Genomic DNA, 21,170 nt, shown 5'->3' on the forward strand with positions numbered 1-21,170 from the left:
CTATGTGGATATATTGAAGCAACATCTCAAGACATCAGTCAGGAAGTTAAAGCTTGGTGCAAATGGGTCGTCCCCAAGCATACTTCCAAAGTTGTGGCAAAATGGCTTAAGGATAACAAAGTCAAGGTATTAGAGTGGCCATCACAAAACCCTGACCTCAATCCCATCGAAAATTTGTGGGCAGAACTGAAAAGGCGTGTGCGAGCAAGGAGGCCTACAAACCTGACTCAGTTACACCAGCTGTGTCAGGAGGAATGGGCCAAAATTCACCCAACTTATTGGGGGAAGCTTGTGGAAGGCCATCCAAAACATTTGACCCAAGTTACACAATTTAAAGGCTATGCTACCAAATACTAATTGAGTGTATGTAAACTTCTGACCCACTGGGAATGTGATGAAAGAAATAAAAGCTTACATAAATCATTCTCTCTACTATTATTCTGACATTTCACATTCTTTAAAATAAAGTGGTGATCCTAACTGACCTAAAACAGGGAATTCTTACTTGGATTAAATGTAATGAATTTTGAAAAACTGAGTTTAAATGTAGTTGGCCAAGGTGTATGTAAACTTCCGACGACAACTGTAGGTTCATGGGAACTTGACAGAATGAGGGAACTTGAGGATATGAAACACAAACTGGAAAAAGGCTCATCACCATTTGAAACATGTAATTAACTAAATAGAATTACATTTAGGCTACAATATGCTATGGCCAAGTTGGACCGTCATGGTAGCCTACATAAGAAGAAGAGGGCACGAATAAAAAGTGAGGAAATGGATAAAAAAAATCTGAGGTAACAGATAAAAAATCAGAGAGAATTGATAAAAAACCTGAGGAAATGGATAAGCCTTGCTGGGGGTTTTTCTCCACCACAACACCTAATTCTGTGGTAATGCCTACAAATTGGACCATTTCTCTAAAAGTACCAGAGATCCCACTCTGACCATAAAGCAGGGTTGGCCCTCCTTTTGTAGGCCTGAAGATCAATTTCCAAAAACGGGGCCCACGGCCAAAAATATAAATAAATATACTGTTGAGAGTTGGAAAAGTAGAATACACAAGGTGCAATTTTGAAAATTTGGTTGTCTAGCAGCAGTTTTTCTCTTGTTATGTCAGTCACTCAATTAACCCGACCAGGCGTGTCAAGGGGGCCTGACCTCTAGGGGGCCCCCATTGATTTTGTTAGTCCCCCTCACTCAGACATTATATTGACATGGCACAAGTAATGGCAAAACGTGTAGAATTGCAGAAAATGAACAGTAAAACTAAAATGTTTCTCTCTGCCATCAAGACACGGGGCCAGTCAAATGTTTTGTCCCCAGAGTACAGGTGCCTACCAACCAAATCTCAATTAGGGTTCCCAAAAGCCTGGGGCCGATTGCACAATTTGACTGTATGTGTGGGTATGGATGTGGGTTCCAAGGTCAACACCCTGTAAGGGGATCTGGGGCATTTTAAAAGAAATAGTACATCCAACACTTTGCTGATATTTTAGTCAATATAGCCCAATCAAAGCTCAAATATCAATATTTGTATGTATTACTTTAAATAGCAACAGCTGAAGGCAAAAATCAACTTCTCTGCTTGAAAACGGCCTATGTGGCATTGATACTAGTCAGAACCATTTATTCCAATGCCAAAATTGACTAAAAAGTGTAAGTAGGCTAATTTCTGTGAGATTTGTGTAACTGAGATCGTCACGATTTACATGAAGGTTGGGTTTGGATGACATGCCCACATGAGACCATTGCCTGGCGCAGTCTAATCACCCCTGGCAGTAATCAAATGATCTGAAGCACAGCTGCCCAGTGTGCTGCAGTGCATGCTATCCAATCGCTCACCAGAACTAAATCGTCTGTCCTCGGTTGCAACACTCAGTACTGACTTTTTGCCTCTGGAAGCAATGTCAGCACAATCGTCAGGAGCTTCATGAAATGGGTTTCCATGGCTGAGCAGCTGATCACCATGCCCAATGCCAAGCATTGGCTGGAGTGGTGTTAAGTTTGCCGCCATTGGACTCTGGAGCAATGAAAATCTGTTATCTCGCGTGATGAATCAAGCTTCATCATCTGGCAGTCCAACGGACGAATCTGGGTTTGGTGGATGACAGGAGAACGCTACCTGCCCGAATGCATGGTGGCAACTGTAAAGTTTGGTGGAGGAGTAATAATGGTCTGGGGCTGTTTTTCATGGTTTGGGCTAGGCCCCTTAGTTGCAGTGAAGGGAAGTCTTAACCCTACAGCATACAATGACATTCAAGACAATTCTGTGCTTCCAACTTTGTGGCAACAGTTTGAGGAAGGCCCTTTTCTGTTTCAGCATGACAATGTCCCATGCACAAAGTGAGGTCTGTCTCACAGAAAGGGTTTGTCGAGATCGGTGTGGAAGAACTTGACTAGCCTGCACAGAGCCCTGACCTAAACCCCATCGAACACATTTGGGATGAATTGGAACCCCAACTCAGGAACCCCAACCCAACCAGGCCTAAATACCCAACATCAGTGCCCGACCTCACTAATGCTCTTGTGGCCAAATGGAAGCAAGTCTCCACAGCAATGTTCCAACATCTAGTGGAACGTCTTCCCAGAAGAGTGGAGGCTGTTACAGCAGCAAAGGGGGGGGACCAACTCCATATTAATGCCTAATGATTTTGGAATGAGCTGTTCGACGAGCTGGTGTCCACATACTTTTGGTAATGTAGCTTTGAATGTTGTCTGTGTTCTGTGTTTTGGATTGTTTTATTGTTTTTTTATGGGCCTTGTGAGAAAAGTGCTTTACAAATTAAATGTATTATTATTATGATTCAATCCTTGCTCAACTTTTTTCCATTCACAAAACACAAACTGCTGCCTCAAGACCAACCAACCAAAATAGTAAATGTCTGAGGGGTGACAAATAAAATAATAAAATAAAAAGCGGAATTGAGTAGGACTGTGTGGTATAAAAGCACAGAATGCCAGTAGCTGCGCGCTTTAAAGTGGGTAAAGGATTTCTAATCAATCAAATTCATTGTGGTATAGTATTGAAGGGATCAAATTTAGTCCATTTTACACTGGGGTGTAAAACTAGGAACCAAACAGAAGCAAATTAAACGGGAGGAACCTACCTGAATTTGTCCAAAATAAACTAATTTTCGGTGCAAGGTTGCCTACATTTAGGCATAACCTTTCTGGTCAAACATTTGGGGAATGGTGAGAGGACACTACATTCTATAAGCCTACTCACTACATGTACTTGTAATTGAAAGTATTTGTTCATCTTATCGATCACCTTTTAAATATGAATTTTGAGGTGTGGATTTCCCATACGGATTTCCACATTAACATTTGCGGACAGTGTTCTGTGTTCTTGCTGCCCTCAAGTGTTCAGCGTTCAGATGGTTTCGTGATAATCTGGCGCCACCATGTGGAAGAAATTAGTAGAACCCATAGACAAAGAACCTACCTTTTCTGTCCCCTTTGAGATGCCGTAGCCAGTGTTAATGGCACGATGATAGAAAAGGAGAGCTTGAAATATAGTATTTTGTCGGAAACCAGCTTTAAACAGCATCAGTGCCTCGCTTTGCACTGGAGAGGGCTTGCAGTTGCTCGCGCTGATGGTCCTAGCCTTGGGAGGTACATGGATGGGATGATCCACATGTTGACTAATGGCTGTTCTGAAAAACAAAATGTATTTAGCTAAAGAGATGACATGAAATGATACATCCCAGAAGATCATCACAGCGCGGTGACTAGCGCACTCTCCATTGTGTGCAGCAGAATGTCTCCACGGGTTGCGACTCTGCTGTCCGGACTGTGGCTGTCCTTGGTTCTGTCTTGTGCTGCTAGGTCGATGTGGCAAGCCTGTGACAATGGGAAGGTACACTGTGAATCATTCTAAGACTATTTTATACTGACATATGTCACTTCACTTGACTTTGTATTGCCTGCTTCAAGTATAATTGTTAGACGCTCTGAACAACGACCACGAAGAAAAGCAATGGCATGATTAATATATGTGCTATCGATTGTATTTTTACCACTCTAGACAGCAAGCAAACTGTGGCAGTTTTGTGTCTGTATAATGTGTTTTCTGTGACTGACAGCTCTTGCTGGGGAGAGACCTGCCCCTGTCAGCTGTATGGAGCTGTCCTGTGATTTCCTGGCCAGAGTCTACTACCCAGGTAACCATGTAGCTCACCACTTGACCTATTGAACCACTGTTCCACATAACATACAGACCGACTGGTAGTAAACTACTGTAAGCATGAGTTACATGTAAACTTGAGCATTTCTGATTATGTCGCCTATTTTATCTTTTGCACTTGGCTTCATATTGTGCCGTTTGTTGTGTGCATTTCCCCGAGCAAATCCGTTGCTAGAACACGGTGCAAACCAGGTCTCTCTCCTCTGTTTGCAGAAGATTCCTAGCATTGAGACGGAGTATCCCCCACAGGTAAATCAATCAACTTGTCAAACAGAAAGCACAATGAGCTAGCATTATTATCACGCCTGGTCTCTTCGTGACATTTGTATCTGATCTCAGCCGATTGAGCACGTCTGCATGGACACACCCATCACCTACAATCACACTATCCCCAACAGGTAAGATGCTGCAGACACACACACACACACAGGAAGTGTTACATCACCAAGTATGCAAAATACACACTCACCTGGGAACCTGTGTGAAATCCCATTGTCAGTTAAATATGACTTTGTAATAATTCTTTAATGTGACAATGTAATAAATGTATGTAAAGAGCCAAATATATTTTCTGGGCAAGTGACAACCATAAATAGAAACAGCTCCTGACTTGCATGATGGACAAGTGCCTCTGAGAGCTTAATGTCGGGGCCTCCCGGGTGGCGCAGTGGTTAAGGGCGCTGTACTGCAGCGCCAGCTGTGCCACCAGAGACTGGGTTCGTGCCCAGGAGGTGGGGTGAAGCACAATTGGCCCAGCGTCGTCCGGGTTAGGGAGGGCTTGGCCGGTAGGGATATCCTTGTCTCATCGCACACTAGTGACTCCTGTGGCAACTAAGGTTGCCAGGTGCATGGTGTTTCCTCCGATACATTGGTGCGGCTGGCTTCCGGGTTGGATGGCGCTGTGTTAAGAAGCAGTGCGGCTTGGTTGGGTTGTGTATCGGAGGACGCATGACTTCGTCTCTCCCGAGCCCGTACAGGAGTTGTAGCGATGAGACAAGATGGTAGTAAAATAAAAAAGAGATTAATGTTGATTCCTGTGTTGCGTTCCATTTACTATCCTGTCATTATGTGGGTGGTTTGTGTAGTGGTGCTCACCGGACTGTAGGGGCAGAGAGTGGAGAGTACCTGTACTGCCCCCTCAACGCTGGCTCAACAACTTGCAGGTGACCACACACACACACAACCAACCAACCTCAGAGATAGCTAATATTTTTAATTAGTCTAGTATTGCCATAACTGATTGTCCAACTCTAATCAGCCTCTACTGTGTGTGTGTGTGTGTTTGCAGCATGGAGCAACAGTGTTGCTGTACCATCCGTGTGCTCCTGTTCGTCAGCGTGACCTGCTGTCTGTCCTGGGCCACTGCTGTCTGTCTGACTACATCATAACGCCACACCCTGACCTCAGCAAACACAGAGTGAGTGAGTCACACACACACACAAAAGACAGTCTTAAAGGAAACATTATCTTTACTTACACTAAGATATCAGTAGAAGTAATTTACCATCTACTCTGTACTAGCTTGTGAATGAACTGATATCCCAATAGAACCATCTCCTTACCAATAGGATTCTAGAAAACCCACAATGGTACTCCGTAGTGGCTTAGTTGAACCCGTTTCTAGATTACACTGAAAACAGACGACAACATGTCTACTGTGACAGCAGGGCATTCAATTGACATCCCAACAGATGCATAGACAAAAGTCGTGACGGTGAAACAAGACACCAGAATGTTCCTTCTAACAATGTGGAACACCGTGGAACACATTCAGTGGCATGTCATTGAAATGAGGGTTGTGTTCAGTAGGGCACACAGATACAAAACAAGGAGGAAAACAAGCGTTTCTTATTGGATAAGCACATCAGTTCTTTTTCTCCATTTGGTGCCTACTGAACATGACCCTGTGGGGACTGAATCTCTCCTGTTGAAGCCGTTAGCGCTGGTGTCCTGGGGTCGCACTCTGGAGCTGTCCCAGGTGACCACTCCGGAGGTCTGTGATTGGCTGCAGTTGACAGCGGCACACGGTAACAGTGGCGATGTGGGTCCAAACAGGAAGTATAACTTGCTGTTGACCCATCCTGCGGATCACAAACACTCATACCCAAAGAAGGTGAGCCAGAAGACAGAGAGAGGGCACTGCATGTTTGAACATTTGAAAGACAGTGTAACGCAGTGGTATTCAAACTTTAAGTGGGGACCACACTTTTTTTGGCCAGAATTTCAGGGGACACCATTCCACCCCAAATCTAATGAAACAACTGTCAAATCTGTACATTTTGATTTTCACATCCACAAATGACCTCCAATTCATTACATTTTCATCTCTCTTATCCAAATTAAAAGAACCAATGTACATAAAAATACTCTGAAAATATAACCCACTAGAATTTTCCCACAACCAGGGTCGCGACCCCGACTTTAAATAGCACTGGTGTAAAGTAACATGATGTCCTGAAGCTGTCGTTCGATGATTTGACTGTATGATTTACTGAGTGTGCCTATTTGTTGATCATCACCAGTCTCTGAAGCAGTGCTGTGAGGAGACCCTCGCTCTGCTGCTGGATGGACGGTTGGAGGTGACAGACTGGAGGAGAGGGAGGGTCCGCAAGAGCCGAGCTGCACTCGGGAACGATGGGAGGGAGAAAGAGAGCCAGACCACCATGTTGCCGCCTCTAGCAGTCACCAAGACCAACAGGACTACCCTGAACAGACCTGAAGCACAGGGCCCAGCCATAGTGAGGGCTACACAGAGAGATACGGACCAAGGACTCAAAGTGACTCAACCTCGCCGCAGAGAAAATTACACGGATGACAAAGAGCCCAGAGGGAAAGCGAGAGAAACAGACTGGCTGAACCAGAACGAAGCAGAGGACAAGAGGCAGAGCGGGAAACCGCGAGACATCCAGGGGAGAGGGGTGAAGAGCAGCAGACACGAGGGAGAGAGACGGCCCCGTAACTCTCCGACCGAGAGGGAAAAGGCTCTGTCTCAGAGTCGGCGTAATCAGTTTGCTGTCACACAGGCGAACAGCCAGGACAGGAGAGCAGACTGTGATGGTGGGGTGGGCCACAGCGAGTGCACTGAGACCGAAGCTCCGCTAGAGGGCGCCGCGGCTGGACCCGGTGACAGGATGCTGCCCACTCCGCGGACAGACGAGGCGGTGTGGGCGGCGGCGGCGTTGGGCTTCCTCCTGGTGCTGCTGGCACTCTCCATGCTGCACACCCGCCTTTACCGCCAGTGGCGCACAACGCCCAGCATGTACTGGCATGACCCCAAGCAGGACTACGACAGCGTGGCAGGTGGGTTCATTTGGACTTAAACATCCCCCCCCCTCCCCAACACACACTTCTTTGGGCCCTATAAAATCCGCGTTTCATAGAATGTGGACGGAAGTACAGAATGCAGACTTTAAAATGGAATTCAACCATATAAAAAATGGATTGAACTTAGTAGAGCGTTTATTCATTTGCCTAAGATTAACATAATACAACAACATAATACATCAGTGACTCGTATTTCCCTGCGACTTCCTGAAACGGCACAGGAATGTGTGTGTGTGTGTGTGTGTGTGTGTGTGTGTGGGGGGGGGGGTATTGTGCGCATGTACAATATGTCTACACCAAAAATATGAACTCATCACGAGGGGCCATAGTTGCTCGCGGGTTTGCATATCCACATCCATACCCCCCCCCACCACACTCACCCACATTTTGAGCAAAACATTTTAATGACCCCCCTCTTGACAGTGGATGTAGTTTTGGTGTTCATTTCAGGTAAATCACATTTTGCCATGGGGAGGAGAGAAATGTTTGCAGTTTTGAATATGATATCTGAGTGAGATTAACACAATCTATGGGGGCCCACTGGCTGGTGGAACATGATATCATGTTTAGATAGCTAGCCGCTAAACTAACTGAGCAATCTAAAAAATGTTAGCTGACATGGGCTAATTGACTCACTAAGCGACTGACAGAGCAAAAAAGCTGATGGACAACCACATTTCAAGATTGAACTTTGAAGTTGAGACCCCGAGTTCCTTAAAAAAAATATAAAAAAACATTGGGGCGGAAATTGATCAGAGGTTAAAAACCTCTAAGGTTAAAAAGTCTAGTTGTGTTTTGTGTTTTAGATGTGATCCACAGGAGGCTGAAGATGCCAGGGAGGAGGAAGAGGAGGGTGTCCAAGAGCCGAAGACAGGAATGTGTCCTCCTACCACCCAGCTCCAGCACAGAGGAGGACGAGTAGAAACAGACATCTGTTTATTACACCCATCTTGTCTTTAGCCCTGGGAGAAGGAAGGACACTGGGACCTAAAAGCAGGGTACTCCCATTTGCCCAATAACACTGCTCTGATGAAGAAACTGAGCATTTTATGGATTTTTTTAGTAAGGAGACTTCCGATTCATCTTCTATCGTTAAGGAATATTTTAGTATTTTAACTGTCATTCAACACTCCATAGTATAAAACCCCATTCAATCAGATCTCTTTCACAATCACCACCAATGATACCATTTCACTACGCATTCAAATGTTCTCGTAGGGGCCGATTCAGACTTAGGAAACATACGCCTTTCCCTACGCACTTCTAAGTAGTTGGTATTCATGCTTGCCATATGAAGGTTTGCAGCAAGATTTGCGGGTGTGGCGCCAACAATAAATGTAATTCAACCCCAGAAAACACCCACTGGTTGGCCGACAGAATTGACAAGGGAGTTTTTGTTCAATACATTTCCTGTTCATTTATCTAAAGTAATCCCTTTTTGTGTTTGGATAGTGAATCTAACTATTTTTTATTTTAGGTCAAATGTTTCATATGAGGCAACCTTTAATTTGAGGGTATTTTCATATCTATTTTACCTTCTAGAAATGACTTCTCCATTTAAAGTATTTGGACAAATTCACTTAGTGTATTAAAGTAGTCAAGTTTTGTATTTGATCCCATAATCCTTTGCACTCAATGACCACATCAAGCTTGTGACCCTACAAGCTCTTATTGTAGGAAGAGCATATGTTTCTGAACACGAACACTTCTACATTAATGTGGCTGCTACCATGATTATCGATAATCATGAATGGATCGTGAATAATGATGAGTGAATTACTAACCTCTCCTGTTATTGGAAATGGTGAGAGGATAAGCATGTTTTGTTGCAGCTTATGTTACCTTCTCACTCATCACTATTCACCATTTGTCTTAATCATGGCATGATCAGGATTCATTTGGAAGTGTTCAGAAATAAATGTACTCCAGTCATCCTTCATTTCCCGTTGGGCAAAATATAATCTGAAGCAACAAAAAAAACAATCTGCAAATATATCCAACAAATTGTAGAGCCAGAAGCTTGATGTAGTCACGGAGTTCAAGGAATATGTAGCCAAATACTCAACTTTTGATGATTTAACACTAAGTGGATTCTTCAACATGGAGGGGGGACGAGATGAAGTGCTTTCCTTACCTAAATGTTTAAAACAGATATGAAAATACCCTCGAGCTGACATTCTGTACTGTCACCTCGTGAATCATGTGATCTAAAATCCTAAATGCTGGAGTCCAATGACAAGGTTTAGCTTCACTGTCCAAATAAATCTGGAGGGGAGCGTAGTTGCTGTTGTAAGCAACGGGCTGTCAGTTGCAGTAGTGGGTACGAGACCATCAAATGCTGTTGTGTGATTGGGGGGGGGGGTTAAATCATGTTTTGTGAGTTATTTAATATAAGGTGGCTGCAGTGAATCAAGACACGGACAGAGAGGATTTGTATGTGGATTATTTCTCGTCTCCTACTACACAGCCAGTGTACTCCTATGAAGCTATCGGTTGGAAGCTAACCGTTTCAACCACAGAATTAGAGAGATTCTGTTTCTATGCTTTGAACAACCACAGGATATGAATTCCCCGTTCCCTCGCAATTGTGCGAGAATACGATTGAACATGATGTTGCTATGCGTGGTAATGAAAACACTTGGGAGCAGCAATACCCTGTGAGGGCTTTTTATTTGTTTTTAACTACTGTGTGATGTTTACTAGTAGCCCTGTACCAGATGTAGATGTGTACACTCTTATTTACAATACTAATGTATACATAGAATAATGATCTTCAGTCATATCCTACTAAGTAATGAAATTACAACCGTGAAAACAAAAATCACCATAATGGAGCAGCTGTCATATACAGTGTACAAAACATTAGGAAAACCTTCCAAATATTGAGTTCCACACCTTTTTTGCTCTCAGAACTGCCTCAATGCTTCAGGGCATGGACTCTACAAAGGTGTAGAATGTGTTCCCACCGGGATGCTGGGCCAATGCTTCCCACCGGGATGCTGGCCCAATGCTTCCCACAGTTGCCAAGTTGTCCTTTGGGTGGTGGACCATTCTTAATACACACGGGAAACTGTTGAGCGTGAAAAACCCAGCAGCGTTGCAGTTCTTGACACAAACCGTGCACCTACCACCATACCCCGTTCAAAAGGCACACACACATACAATCCATGTCACAATTGTCTCAAGGCTTAAAAATCCTTCTTGAACCTTCCTCCTCATCTATACTGATTGAAGTGGATTTAACAAGTGACATCAATTAGGGATCATGGTCTTCACCTGGGCAGTCTGTCATGGAAAGAGCAGGTGTTTCTTAACGTTTTGTAGACTCTGTATCTGTCAATAGAAACTTTAGGGCTCCCTTATGCCCTGGTTAAAAATAGTGCACTGGGCTCCTGCGTGGCGCAGCGGTCTAAGGCACTTCGAACGGTGTTTCTTCCGACACATTGCTGCAGCTGGCTTCCGGGTTAAGCGAGGCCGGGTGTTAAGAAGCAGGGCTTGACGGGTCGCATGAAATTGACCTTCGCCTCTCCCGAGCTCGTTAGGGAGTTGCAACTATGAGACAAGATCGTAATCATAAAAAATACAAAGGTGCACCACATAGGGAATAGTGTGTCATTGTGGATGTAACCATTGAAATGGTAAATGTCTGTCCCTAATAGGCTTCAGCATGTCCAACATCACGTCCTCGAGACCGTACCAAGTAGTGCACTACTTTTTAGTGTGGCCCATATAACCTCTGCTGGAAAGATTCTTCATGTAAACCGAGAGAATCTGTTGGGACTGAATGCGGAGGATAATTAGCAGCAGTAGTTCTGGCGCTGGTCATTTGTACAAATCCTGATTTCTCAGGTGTTCGCATCTTTCATATTTTGATATGAGGGGGGGGACATTTGGCCTGTAACATGCGAAGAGAGAGGGTTCTGCTCCCCTCTCTAGCATCTCTTCTCAACACGTATGGGCCCAGAATTTAATCGAGCAGCTGACAAATGTGACACTTTAGTTCTGGGTTAACCGAGATTATGGCCCATAGGGTTCTGGTCAAAAGTATTGCATTGGAAAGGGAATAGGATGCCATTTGGGACACATATGCCACTACTATGTAATGAGCTGTGATTAAATGTTAAAGACTTCAGACATAAAAGCTAACAACCTGTGAAATCATTCACACCAAGAGGACAGTTAAAGTGTGACTACACGAACCAGAGAGAGAAAGTGAGAGATTGTAGTTTGTACAGCTTACCCAGAGACGCTCTTTTGATACGGCCTTTGGCTTACCTCCTGATGAATGAATGTATCTCAAGCTAAACAAAAAATACATACATTTAAGACAATTTGTTTTAGTTTTTTTTATTTTATTAGAAATGTACAGCTTATGAGTTTCCATTACAATTGACCTTTTTTCAATGTTCTACTTTTTACAGTTTTTACTTCTGTTAAAATATATTCTCCCATCACTGATCTCCCAGGTTTGTGATACACAGAAAACAGTACTGGGCACAGAGCAGTGCCACTGTCTGAACAACATGATGATGAGAGTGTGTGTGTGTGTGTGTTCGGGATGCACATGTGAACATGTGCACAACATGGAGGCAGACTGACATTTCCAACATGCCCACTAAGAAGAAGAGGGACGGCGTAGCATTGTGCAATAGCCCTTTCCCCTCAGACTTGAGATGAGTTTAGTGCTAACCAGTGGCAGACTTCAGACCCTATTCACTTACCCCTCAGGCCTGGAACCCACCACAACAAGCATCAATAGATCAGATCTCCCAAACACAATACGAACATGTAGCTTAATAAAAAAATAGCATGAAAATATGTTTATATATAGGCCTCTATTCTACAACAGGTTGTCTGAGAGGTAACAGAGGACATTGTAATGGGGAAGAAAGTATTTGATACTGTCCCAGTGTGTGAGATGGAGATAGATAATCAACTCAGGGAACCCAAACAGCTACAACATCACTAAGTATTAAGCCAGACTAGCAGGAGATGTGCAGAGGCAATCATGATTGGAACGTTACATTTGACAATATTTTGACGGGGAACAGATAAAAGATCGCGTCCCCTTACAGGTTCACTACATGTAGTGAGCACGAGAGCAGTCAGGCGGATTAGTGAAACGACGGGACCCCGTGGCTCAGAGAACATGAGTCAAGGTGACATGGAAGCGCTTTCAGGTGTCTAGGATCACACAAGCCTTGTGTGTGGCGGGGGTCCAAGTAGTCTCCCTGTTTCAGTCCGTTTTCAACCGTTTAGTTCATAATTAACATGACCCAGATCCATCCGACAAAACGATCACTAAAGTCCTTGAAGCTAAGAAATCAAACTAAACACCTGGAGTGCGTGTGTCACCAAACGAAGTGTGACCGTTCACTTGTTTTTGTAAAGTATAAAAACAGGGCAGCTTCCCCAGTGCCCCCCCACAAACCTACAGCAGGTGCAGTTTTGTCATTTTGACAAAACATTTGTTCCCCATCAAGCTAGTCTGCCTCGAGTTGGCATATGTTGAAGAGCGAGCTTCGTATGCATCCCACTGTAGTGCGATTGAGATGATAAGCTTTGCCTAGCGACTGAAGCAGCCAATGGCTGTATAATATATAATATCGTCATGCCACTTCCAGGGATTTTTCTACCTATCGCATGTTTGACCCCTTCCCTACCCCTTTGGCATCTGTTCAACCCCTTGGCTACTGACATATTGGAACATGACAGGTAGGGGGAAAAATCATCTATAGGAAGGAAAAAGTGAAACGTCACCTGGGAGAAATTGGACTGCTCCAGGACCATTTCACAAGTTAAGTGTTTGTGTGTGTGTGTGTGCTCGTGTCAAGACCCAGTTAGACAAAAGGGCGAGCGAGTATTGTCACAGCTCTTCCTGGTCCCTAAACAGGAACCACTAATGAGACGACGTCAACGTAAACATACATGATAATGTAACTCATGACAGTAAAAATAAAAAACAATGGGCATAATAATAATAAATCACAATAATTCCAGTGTAAGTTTTTTTTGTTAAGTCAGTAATTCTTGTCCCAGAGGTACAGGCCAACGGATTGGCAAAAAAAAATAAAAAATCCCCTAGTCGTTTGTCCACCATGCCAAGACATGCTGTAGTGTACCGGGGGTCTGAGGGAGTAGCAAGGGCCCTCCTTAGCAGAGCCTGGGACTATAGTGGAGGCGTTGTCTGAGAGACAGAGGGGTAGAGCAGGGTGGATCTCTTCCAAGGCCTGGCCCCCTTGTAGGCCACACTGACTGGCCCCATCTCCGGGCCCAGCCTGCCTCAGTCTCATCAGAGTTTGAGGTGCTGCACAGAGAGGGGTGTTGAAGTAAAAGGACCCCCCCCCCCCTCCAAAGGAACGATAGACTGAGATCATAGTGAGATGATGAGAGCTGAGCCACTGTGCCCATCTCCCGCATGCAATTACACTCTCAATGGTCCACACTCCTCCTCCTTAAGAGTCCCCTCCCCCATAGAGCTGCACTCAGTCCACTCAGGTATAGTATCAAGGGCTGCAGTGGATTCTCAGCTTTGTTCTATTGTCATATAATATTACCACCTGGTCTTCTCCCGCTCTTCATTCCCTACCTTCGACTCCTCATTTTCTATTTATTCATCCTCAGAGATCTTCTTTTCGGTCTGCAGCCAATATATCTTCTCCCCTTTGCTGGCATTTCCCTCTCCCTCGAGATGCCAACCTTCCAAGTGTCATTCATCACTCGACTAGGAAGCTTGGAAATCGAGGCTATCTCCATCCTTCTCCCCTCCCCTCCCCCCTGTCAGTCTTGCAACTCCCCTCGCCACTCCCCTGTCTATCCCCTCTCAACCCTCGTCACTGTTTCTTCTCGCGGGTGGTGATGGTGACCAGCTGCTTGGCGGCTTTGGCGATGTCATAGGCGCACTGGATGACCTGCTGGGTGAGCAGCTGGTAGTCGACGGCGGGCGCTGAGGGGTCCGGGGGTGCCGCCTTGCGACACTCCACCTGGAGGCGGGAGGCGCTGGACGCCAGGAGGCGCAGGGAGCAGTGCACGGCGTCTAGGGCGGGCCGCTGAGGGGAGACGGAGAGAACAGTTAGACACAGAGGAGACAACACTTACTGCCTACAGCTAGAATCTGTATTTGGTCCCAAGAAATGTGCAGTATATATTCTGCTGTTCTATCAGGCAGCCAAAAATAAAATAACACATGTTTGTTGTTTGAAGCAACCTCTTTGGTAATAATAATCACTGTTGGTGGCAGTTTCACACAATACGGAATCTTTAAGGAAATTCTAGAAAGAGGGAGAGCTAGAGCAAAACCTTACCTTGGGGAAGAGAGAGGCCATTTCAGTGACAGCAGAGTGGATCTTCTCAGAGCATGGAACGAAACTAGGGAACATAAGACAACCTCTCGTTACAACCATAGATAAAACATAAGACACATTCTTGTTACCCCCGTAGATACAACGTAAGCCTCAGTCTGACTGTGTCATGGAGTGAGTCTTGTAGTCGGGGCCCTACCTGTCGTGTTTGAACTCCTGTGCGGCCCTCAGAAGCTCCTGGATGTTTTTGGTCACCTGCTCCGTCTTGAGGATGACGTCTTCGGTGCAGGGCAGGGTCGGATCCGGCTCACCCCCCTCGCCCCCACCCCACTCCTCCGACTCTCCCCGGCTCTCCTCTTCACTGCTGCGCCCCCTACTGTAGGACACATTCAATCAGAACACTCTCATTAGCCTGCAATTCCCACATTGAGCAAAGAGGTAAGCATCTCTGAAGTAATCACCCACAGTAAATATGTCCTTGACAAAGACAAACAGTCCGCCAGTCTGCTAGATGTCTAGGTAGACCCTAGAGCTGGGCCTGTCTGCCCCTGCTACGTGTTGGTGGAGACCCGAGAATGACTCGTTCACTGCCCAGCCACCTGCTCCAGATACCCCCCCCCAGCCTTACCTTAGCGACAGCTCATACAGCTGAGTGTTGTCATAGTCACTATCAGTGCCACTGCCGTGCTTCTCTCCTTTTGGAACCTGTGGACAAACAGAACACCTTATCAGTGTCAAAAGGTAGCGGTAGTGATTCCAAAGGCAGACATCAGTGAGAGTATGGCAAGGCCTTTATTAACCAATCAAAAGCAAGCCATTCACACAAACATTTACACTAAGCCGCAATATATAATCCTCAGCAATGCATCAGCTCATATTGGTCAATAAAACAGTGTCAGTCAGTATCAGCTTTCATAAGACGCCACTGAAGGTTTCAGCCATCATGGTCTGGGGTTGGTCGCAAAGTAGTCTAATAACACTGGAAGTCACAGATGAGCCGACCAACTGTAAGGGAGGGCAACAGCCAGCCAGTCTTACCATGTATCTCCCCACCTCCATGGAGCTAGAGAGGTGCTGTCCTCCATAGGGTGTCGGACCACCAGGACCCCCCTTCCTCACCTGAAGGATAGACAGAACGGGACAGGAACTCAAGAGAACGAAAAGCAACAGAGGAACCGCAGAAGGAACACTGCCTGACAGAATTTTTGAGTTTTAGTAGGAAGAGTCCAATCAGACACTGGGATGCGCTATAGATGCTTGAGCAGAGTCGGCTCAGCTCTGTCCGGGGAGACAGTAGCCTATAATACATCGAGGTCAAATTCGATTTTTGAAACTCAACAGCCAAACTGCTGAGCAACTTTCCCCAGGACAGGTTTACACTGAAAACGTGTACGGCCCAAGTTGACTGGAATTCAAAAGGAAATGTGTGAGTCTTGAGCTAGGTCCTGCCAAGTAGTTAGTGAGTCACTATCCCAGAACAGCTCACACACGGAGTACATCATTAACATTACCAGACACACAAACATACTGTCTGACATACACAGGAGAAGACAGAGGAGACGGTTAACTTTCATGAGCTTGCCTCAAATCACACCTCCTCTCTAGTCACATTCACAACAGATGTATTCATAAAGCATCTCTGGGTAGAAGTGCTGATCTAGGATCAGTTTAGGCTTTTAAAATTACAATAAATAAGGGGGCGGGGGTCCCTGATCTTGGATCAGCCCTCCCCCGAGACACTTTATGCAGGCCCAGACAGTCAGCACAATTAGACACTTCTTTAGATACAGCTGGCTGACATAATGGGCTATGCTGTGAGTTATCCCAGGCAGTATGGCAAGTAGGCCACTCTTGCACTCACTGTTCCCTAGTGGAGAGCTAACTTGATGTAGACTGAACATCTGTGAATACTTGTATGCTGGCATATGATACACAAATAATGTCCATAAAATGAAGTCATCGTCATCGGTGCTTTTCAAAAGAGCACTGGGTTTTACCACCGTGTGGTCCAATATCTATGATGGGGTCCAAAACTGTACAACTTTAAAAAAACATTGATTTAAAAAAACAACTTTTATATTAAAATGATATATAGTATAGCCATATCATTTTTTATTTATTTTTAATTACTTATAAATACAGTACGAGCAACAAGACATATACAGAAAAAACAACTTATCTAGATATATCCTAGCATATAGAACTCTAAATTCTATACAAAATAAAAATACATGTTTTTCAAACTACACAATAAGAAATTGTGCATTTGCTAATTGCTACGCTGTAATGCCCTACAAAATACAAACTAAAAAAGAAACACGGAAAAATGCACAGATAAACCAAGCTGAATTGGGATTTAGCATCACCCGCATGAATAATGGAATGTAAAGGTTGAAGGCAACTATGAGCACAACAAAAGACAGACAGGACAGACAGATGGAAGTGCCCAGAATACGAGCAACAGATAGACAGAGACAGGAGTCAGGACAGATAGAGACACACAGACTGACTTTACCTCCTGGCTTCCTATTCAAGTTCCACACCAGTCGAAGTGTCTGGAAGCAGGGGTGTGTGTGTGTGTGTGTGTGTGTGTGTGTGTGTGTGTGTGTGTGTGTGTGTGTGTGCGTGTAGGTAGTGCATTAGCTTAGAGCGCCTCGGACCACAGATCGGCCGTCATTTTCTGATCATTTCCACATGTTGAATTGCCACTGTTTGTCAACACACCCAGCAGTTGACCCACACTCGTGTAAGTCAGCCTGCCCTAGGCTCCACTGTGACCGAGTGGGTCAGTGACTGACACAGTGCCTTGAAGGATCCATTGAGAAGAGCGTATGGCTATGGGCTAACGGTGCAGGACAAACCACTGACACTCCTCGTGTTTGAGCTACTCATACTAGAGATAGGGAATGGGAAAGCTATGAGAGACACTCAATGGTGGGAAAGATACCTGCCATCGTAGCTTAAAAAATTATGACATTCTACACTCAAAAGAAACCTCTATCTGAGAGATAAACTCATGTAATGTGAGTGGAGGAGAAGAGTGATTTGTCACAGTGTCAAAGTCTCTGTATTTGTGTGTATTTGGGGCAGGTGCGTGCGTGCAGCATCTGGACCAGAAAGCTTTGCGCCAGCGGTAGAGGCTGGGGGTCAAAGGGTAGGGGTTAAAGTAGAGGCGCGCTCCACTGGTAAGCGGTGTGTGCATGCCAGACAGCAGTAGAGAAGGTAGGCAGCAGTAGCGACAGAGACGGCAGGTGGTGTATATCACCATGACGACGGCCACCTGCGGGCCGTAGCGCGTTGCTCACACTTACACTGGGGTGCAGAGGCTGCAGGCGGCCCGTCAGGGAGTCCAGGCCCGGGGAGTGGGAGTGGGGCTTGGGGGTGGCGGGCCCCGGCTCGTACATAGAGAAAGCCTGTCTGTCCCTCCGGTGGGCGGGCGCTGAGGACATGGCTAGGCTGGAGTGGTCCCCTCCCCTACCTCCCCCTCCGCCGCCTCTCACCCCCCCATGCCAATGTGCCGGGCTGCCTCCTCCCCCGCCTCCCAAACCGCCAGCTCCCCCTCCTCCGACGACCTGGCCGCCCCGCAACGCACTGTTCTCCGTCTGCATCCGCGAGATCTACGGGGAGAGGTGGGGACGGGGGAGGAGGGTCACCTTAATGTGTCAAAGGTCACATGGACAACCATCCACATACACAGGTACTGTACAGGGAGCTTCATTTAGCTAACCACATACTAGATATGGATGGAGGTAAGATTATAAATGGGGATCAAGGGAGTCTATAGGCCATCTATAGGCTATACTGATGGGTGGATATAAGGGGGTAAACTGGCTAGTCTGTGGATGGGTATAACTACAGTGCATTCCAAATGTATTCAGACCCCTTCTCTTTTTCCACATTATTAAGTTACAGCCTTATTCGAAAATGGATTAAAATCCATCAATCAATAAACATAGAATACCCCACAATGACAATGCAAAAACAGGTTTTTAGAATCTTTGCAAATGTATTACAAATAAAAAACGGAAATACGTTATTTATATAAGTATTCAGACCCTTTGCTATGAGACTCGAAATTGAGCTCTGGTGCATCCTGTTTCCATTGATTATCCTTGAGATGTTTCTACAATTTGATTGGAGTCCACCTGTGGTAAATTCAATTGATTGGACTTCATTTGGAAAGGTCCCACAGTTGACAGTGCATGTCAGAGCAAAAACCAGGCCATGGGGTCGAAGGTATTGTCCGTAGAGCTCCGAGACACTATTGTGTCGAGGCACAGATCTGGGGAAGGGACCAAAAAAATTCCTGCAGCATTGAAGGTCCCCAAGAACACAGTGACCTCCATCATTCTTAAATGGAAGACGTTTGGAACCACCAAGATTCTTCCTAAAGCTGGCCGCCCGGTCAAACTGAGCAATTGGGGAAGAAGGGCCTTGGTCAGGGAGGTGACCAAGAACCCGATGGTCACTCTGACAGAGCTCCAGAGTTCCTCTGTGGAGATGGTTGTCCTTCTGGAAGGTTCTCCCATCTCTGCAGCACTCCACCAATCAGGCCTTTCTGGTAGAGTGGGCAGACCGAAGCCACTCCTCAGTAAAAGGCACATGACAACCCGCATGGAGTTTTCCAAAAAGGAACCTAAAGGACTCTGACCATGAGAAACAAGATTCTCTGGACTGATGAAACCAAGATTGAGCTCTTTGGCCCGAATGCCAAGCGTCACATCTGGATGGAACCTGGCACCATCCCTACGGTGAAGAATAGTGGGGGCAGCATCATAACGCTGTGGGGATGTTATTCAGCAGCAGGGACTGGGAGACTAGTCAGGATCAAGGGCAAGATGAACAGAGCAAAATACAGAGAGATCCTTGATGAACACCTGCTCCAGAGCGCTCAGGACCTCAGACTGGGATGAAGGTTCACATTCCAACAGGACAACGACCCTAAACACACAGCCAAGACAACGCAGGAGTGGCTTCGGGACAAGTCTCTGAATGTCCGGAATCCGATCAAATATCACTGGAGAGCTGAAAATCGCTGTGCAGCGACGCTCCCCATTCAACCTGACAGAGCTTGAGAAGAATGGGAGAAACTCTCCAAATACAGGTGTGCAAAGCTTATAGTGTCATATCCAAGAAGACTTGAGGCTGTAATCGCTGCCAAAGGTGCTTCAACAAAGTACTGAGTAAAGGGTCTGAATACTTATGTAAAATGTGATCTGTTTTTTTTTTTTATATATATTTGCAAAAAAAATTATAAAAACCTGTTTGCTTTGTTATTATGGGGTATTGGGTGTAGATAGATTAAGGGGGGAAAAACAATGGAATCCATTTTAGAATAAGGCTGTAACGTAACATGATGTGGAAAAAGTCAAGGGGTCTGAATACTTTCCGAATGCACTGCATCTTAACCAACAAACATACATATTAGCAGTACTGGGGGTGGATCTTTAGTATTGGAAAATAATGGAACTACACATGCATGGTTTATTGAGGGGTACGGGCTACTCTCACTGACACTGTGTTATTGTTTTATCTGTATGTACCTGTCAACCTATCCCCAGGTGTGTGTGCAGGGGCTGACGTGTGTGTGCCTAGGGGCTGGTATTTCTCCTGGCGTTAGACATGAGTGATGGGACAGACATGGGACAACAGCTCGGGCATTCATGAGAACAAAACAACAATACCACCATGGAGAGACGGAACAGAAACAAAGTGACTGAATATGGCGTAACAACAGATGGGAACACGAAACCTGATACTTTGACACACTGAAGAACAAACTGCAGTGCTTACTCCAAAACTAACAGATACTGTTCTGAGCTGCACAATTTGCTTACTACAGTATAAAGGACAGCTCTGGGAACAGACTAGATCAACACTGATAGTGACAACACACTAACATACTGAGGCAGACAGGATACGTCTTCCATTAACTAACAATATAATTGAAAAATTCCTCCCATCTTTCTGTCGTGCACCCTGCCCTCCACCCTCAACCTCTCCACTCCCTCCATCCATCCATCACTCTATCCATTCCTCCCGTCCATACCTCCCCTCCTCTCCTCTCCTCTCCCTGCCATCGTCCCTCCCTCACATTTTCTTTTTTATCCTCCCTCTCCTTACCTCTTTCTGCAGCCGGCGCAGCTCTTCACTCAGGTTGTTGTTGACCTTCATCAGCTGCTGGACTTTAGCCTCGGAGGAGGCCAGGGCCTTCTTAACCTCCAGGTACTCCTGCAGAGTGATGGGCCCGTCCGACAGGTCTGACGAGTCCATGCTCTGAGGGGGACACACACACAACATAGAAATAAAACAATCTAAAATACACAAACACAAGCATGTGGGAGTCATTTATGTGG

At 45.5% G+C, this 21,170-nt stretch overlaps 2 protein-coding genes across 5 annotated transcripts in view; one reads left to right on the plus strand and one right to left on the minus strand.

The window, feature by feature from the left end:
• Positions 1–3,835: 3,835 nt before the first annotated feature.
• On the plus strand, positions 3,836–11,921 carry LOC118384799 (uncharacterized). Its single transcript, XM_052519843.1, has 9 exons — positions 3,836–3,862; positions 4,089–4,166; positions 4,403–4,438; positions 4,529–4,587; positions 5,295–5,352; positions 5,526–5,606; positions 6,123–6,302; positions 6,712–7,489; positions 8,320–11,921. Exons 1-9 carry the CDS (start codon positions 3,836–3,838, stop codon positions 8,433–8,435), a joined length of 1,413 nt encoding a protein of 470 aa, XP_052375803.1. The 3' UTR covers positions 8,436–11,921.
• A 1,413-nt stretch (positions 11,922–13,334) lies between these two features.
• Positions 13,335–21,170, minus strand: part of git1 (G protein-coupled receptor kinase interacting ArfGAP 1) — a 28,774-nt gene continuing 20,938 nt past the window's right edge. For 2 of the 4 annotated variants that reach the window (XM_052524385.1, XM_052524388.1), the window contains 7 exons: positions 20,938–21,090; positions 18,126–18,431; positions 15,853–15,933; positions 15,443–15,519; positions 15,014–15,190; positions 14,818–14,881; positions 13,335–14,562 (listed from right to left, as the gene is read on the minus strand). In XM_052524385.1, coding sequence (XP_052380345.1) covers positions 14,347–14,562; positions 14,818–14,881; positions 15,014–15,190; positions 15,443–15,519; positions 15,853–15,933; positions 18,126–18,431; positions 20,938–21,090 — 1,074 coding nt within the window. In that variant the 3' untranslated portion in view covers positions 13,335–14,346. The remainder of the gene's footprint in view (positions 14,563–14,817; positions 14,882–15,013; positions 15,191–15,442; positions 15,520–15,852; positions 15,934–18,125; positions 18,432–20,937; positions 21,091–21,170) is intronic. The other 2 variants (XM_052524389.1, XM_052524390.1) reach the window with 1 other exon arrangement.

This window comes from Oncorhynchus keta, chromosome 1 (genome assembly GCF_023373465.1).
Source record: "Oncorhynchus keta strain PuntledgeMale-10-30-2019 chromosome 1, Oket_V2, whole genome shotgun sequence".
Lineage (NCBI taxonomy): Eukaryota > Metazoa > Chordata > Actinopteri > Salmoniformes > Salmonidae > Oncorhynchus > Oncorhynchus keta.

Bases quoted from the DNA above. Each gene is read 5' to 3' on its own strand.
- LOC118384799 (XM_052519843.1), top strand. From the start codon at position 3,836: ATGTGGCAAGCCTGTGACAATGGGAAG. The intron at 3,863-4,088 runs GTACACTGTGAA...TGTGACTGACAG, and splicing joins AAGCCTGTGACAATGGGAAG to CTCTTGCTGGGGAGAGACCT. The intron at 5,353-5,525 runs GTGACCACACAC...CCTGTTCGTCAG, and splicing joins GCTGGCTCAACAACTTGCAG to CGTGACCTGCTGTCTGTCCT.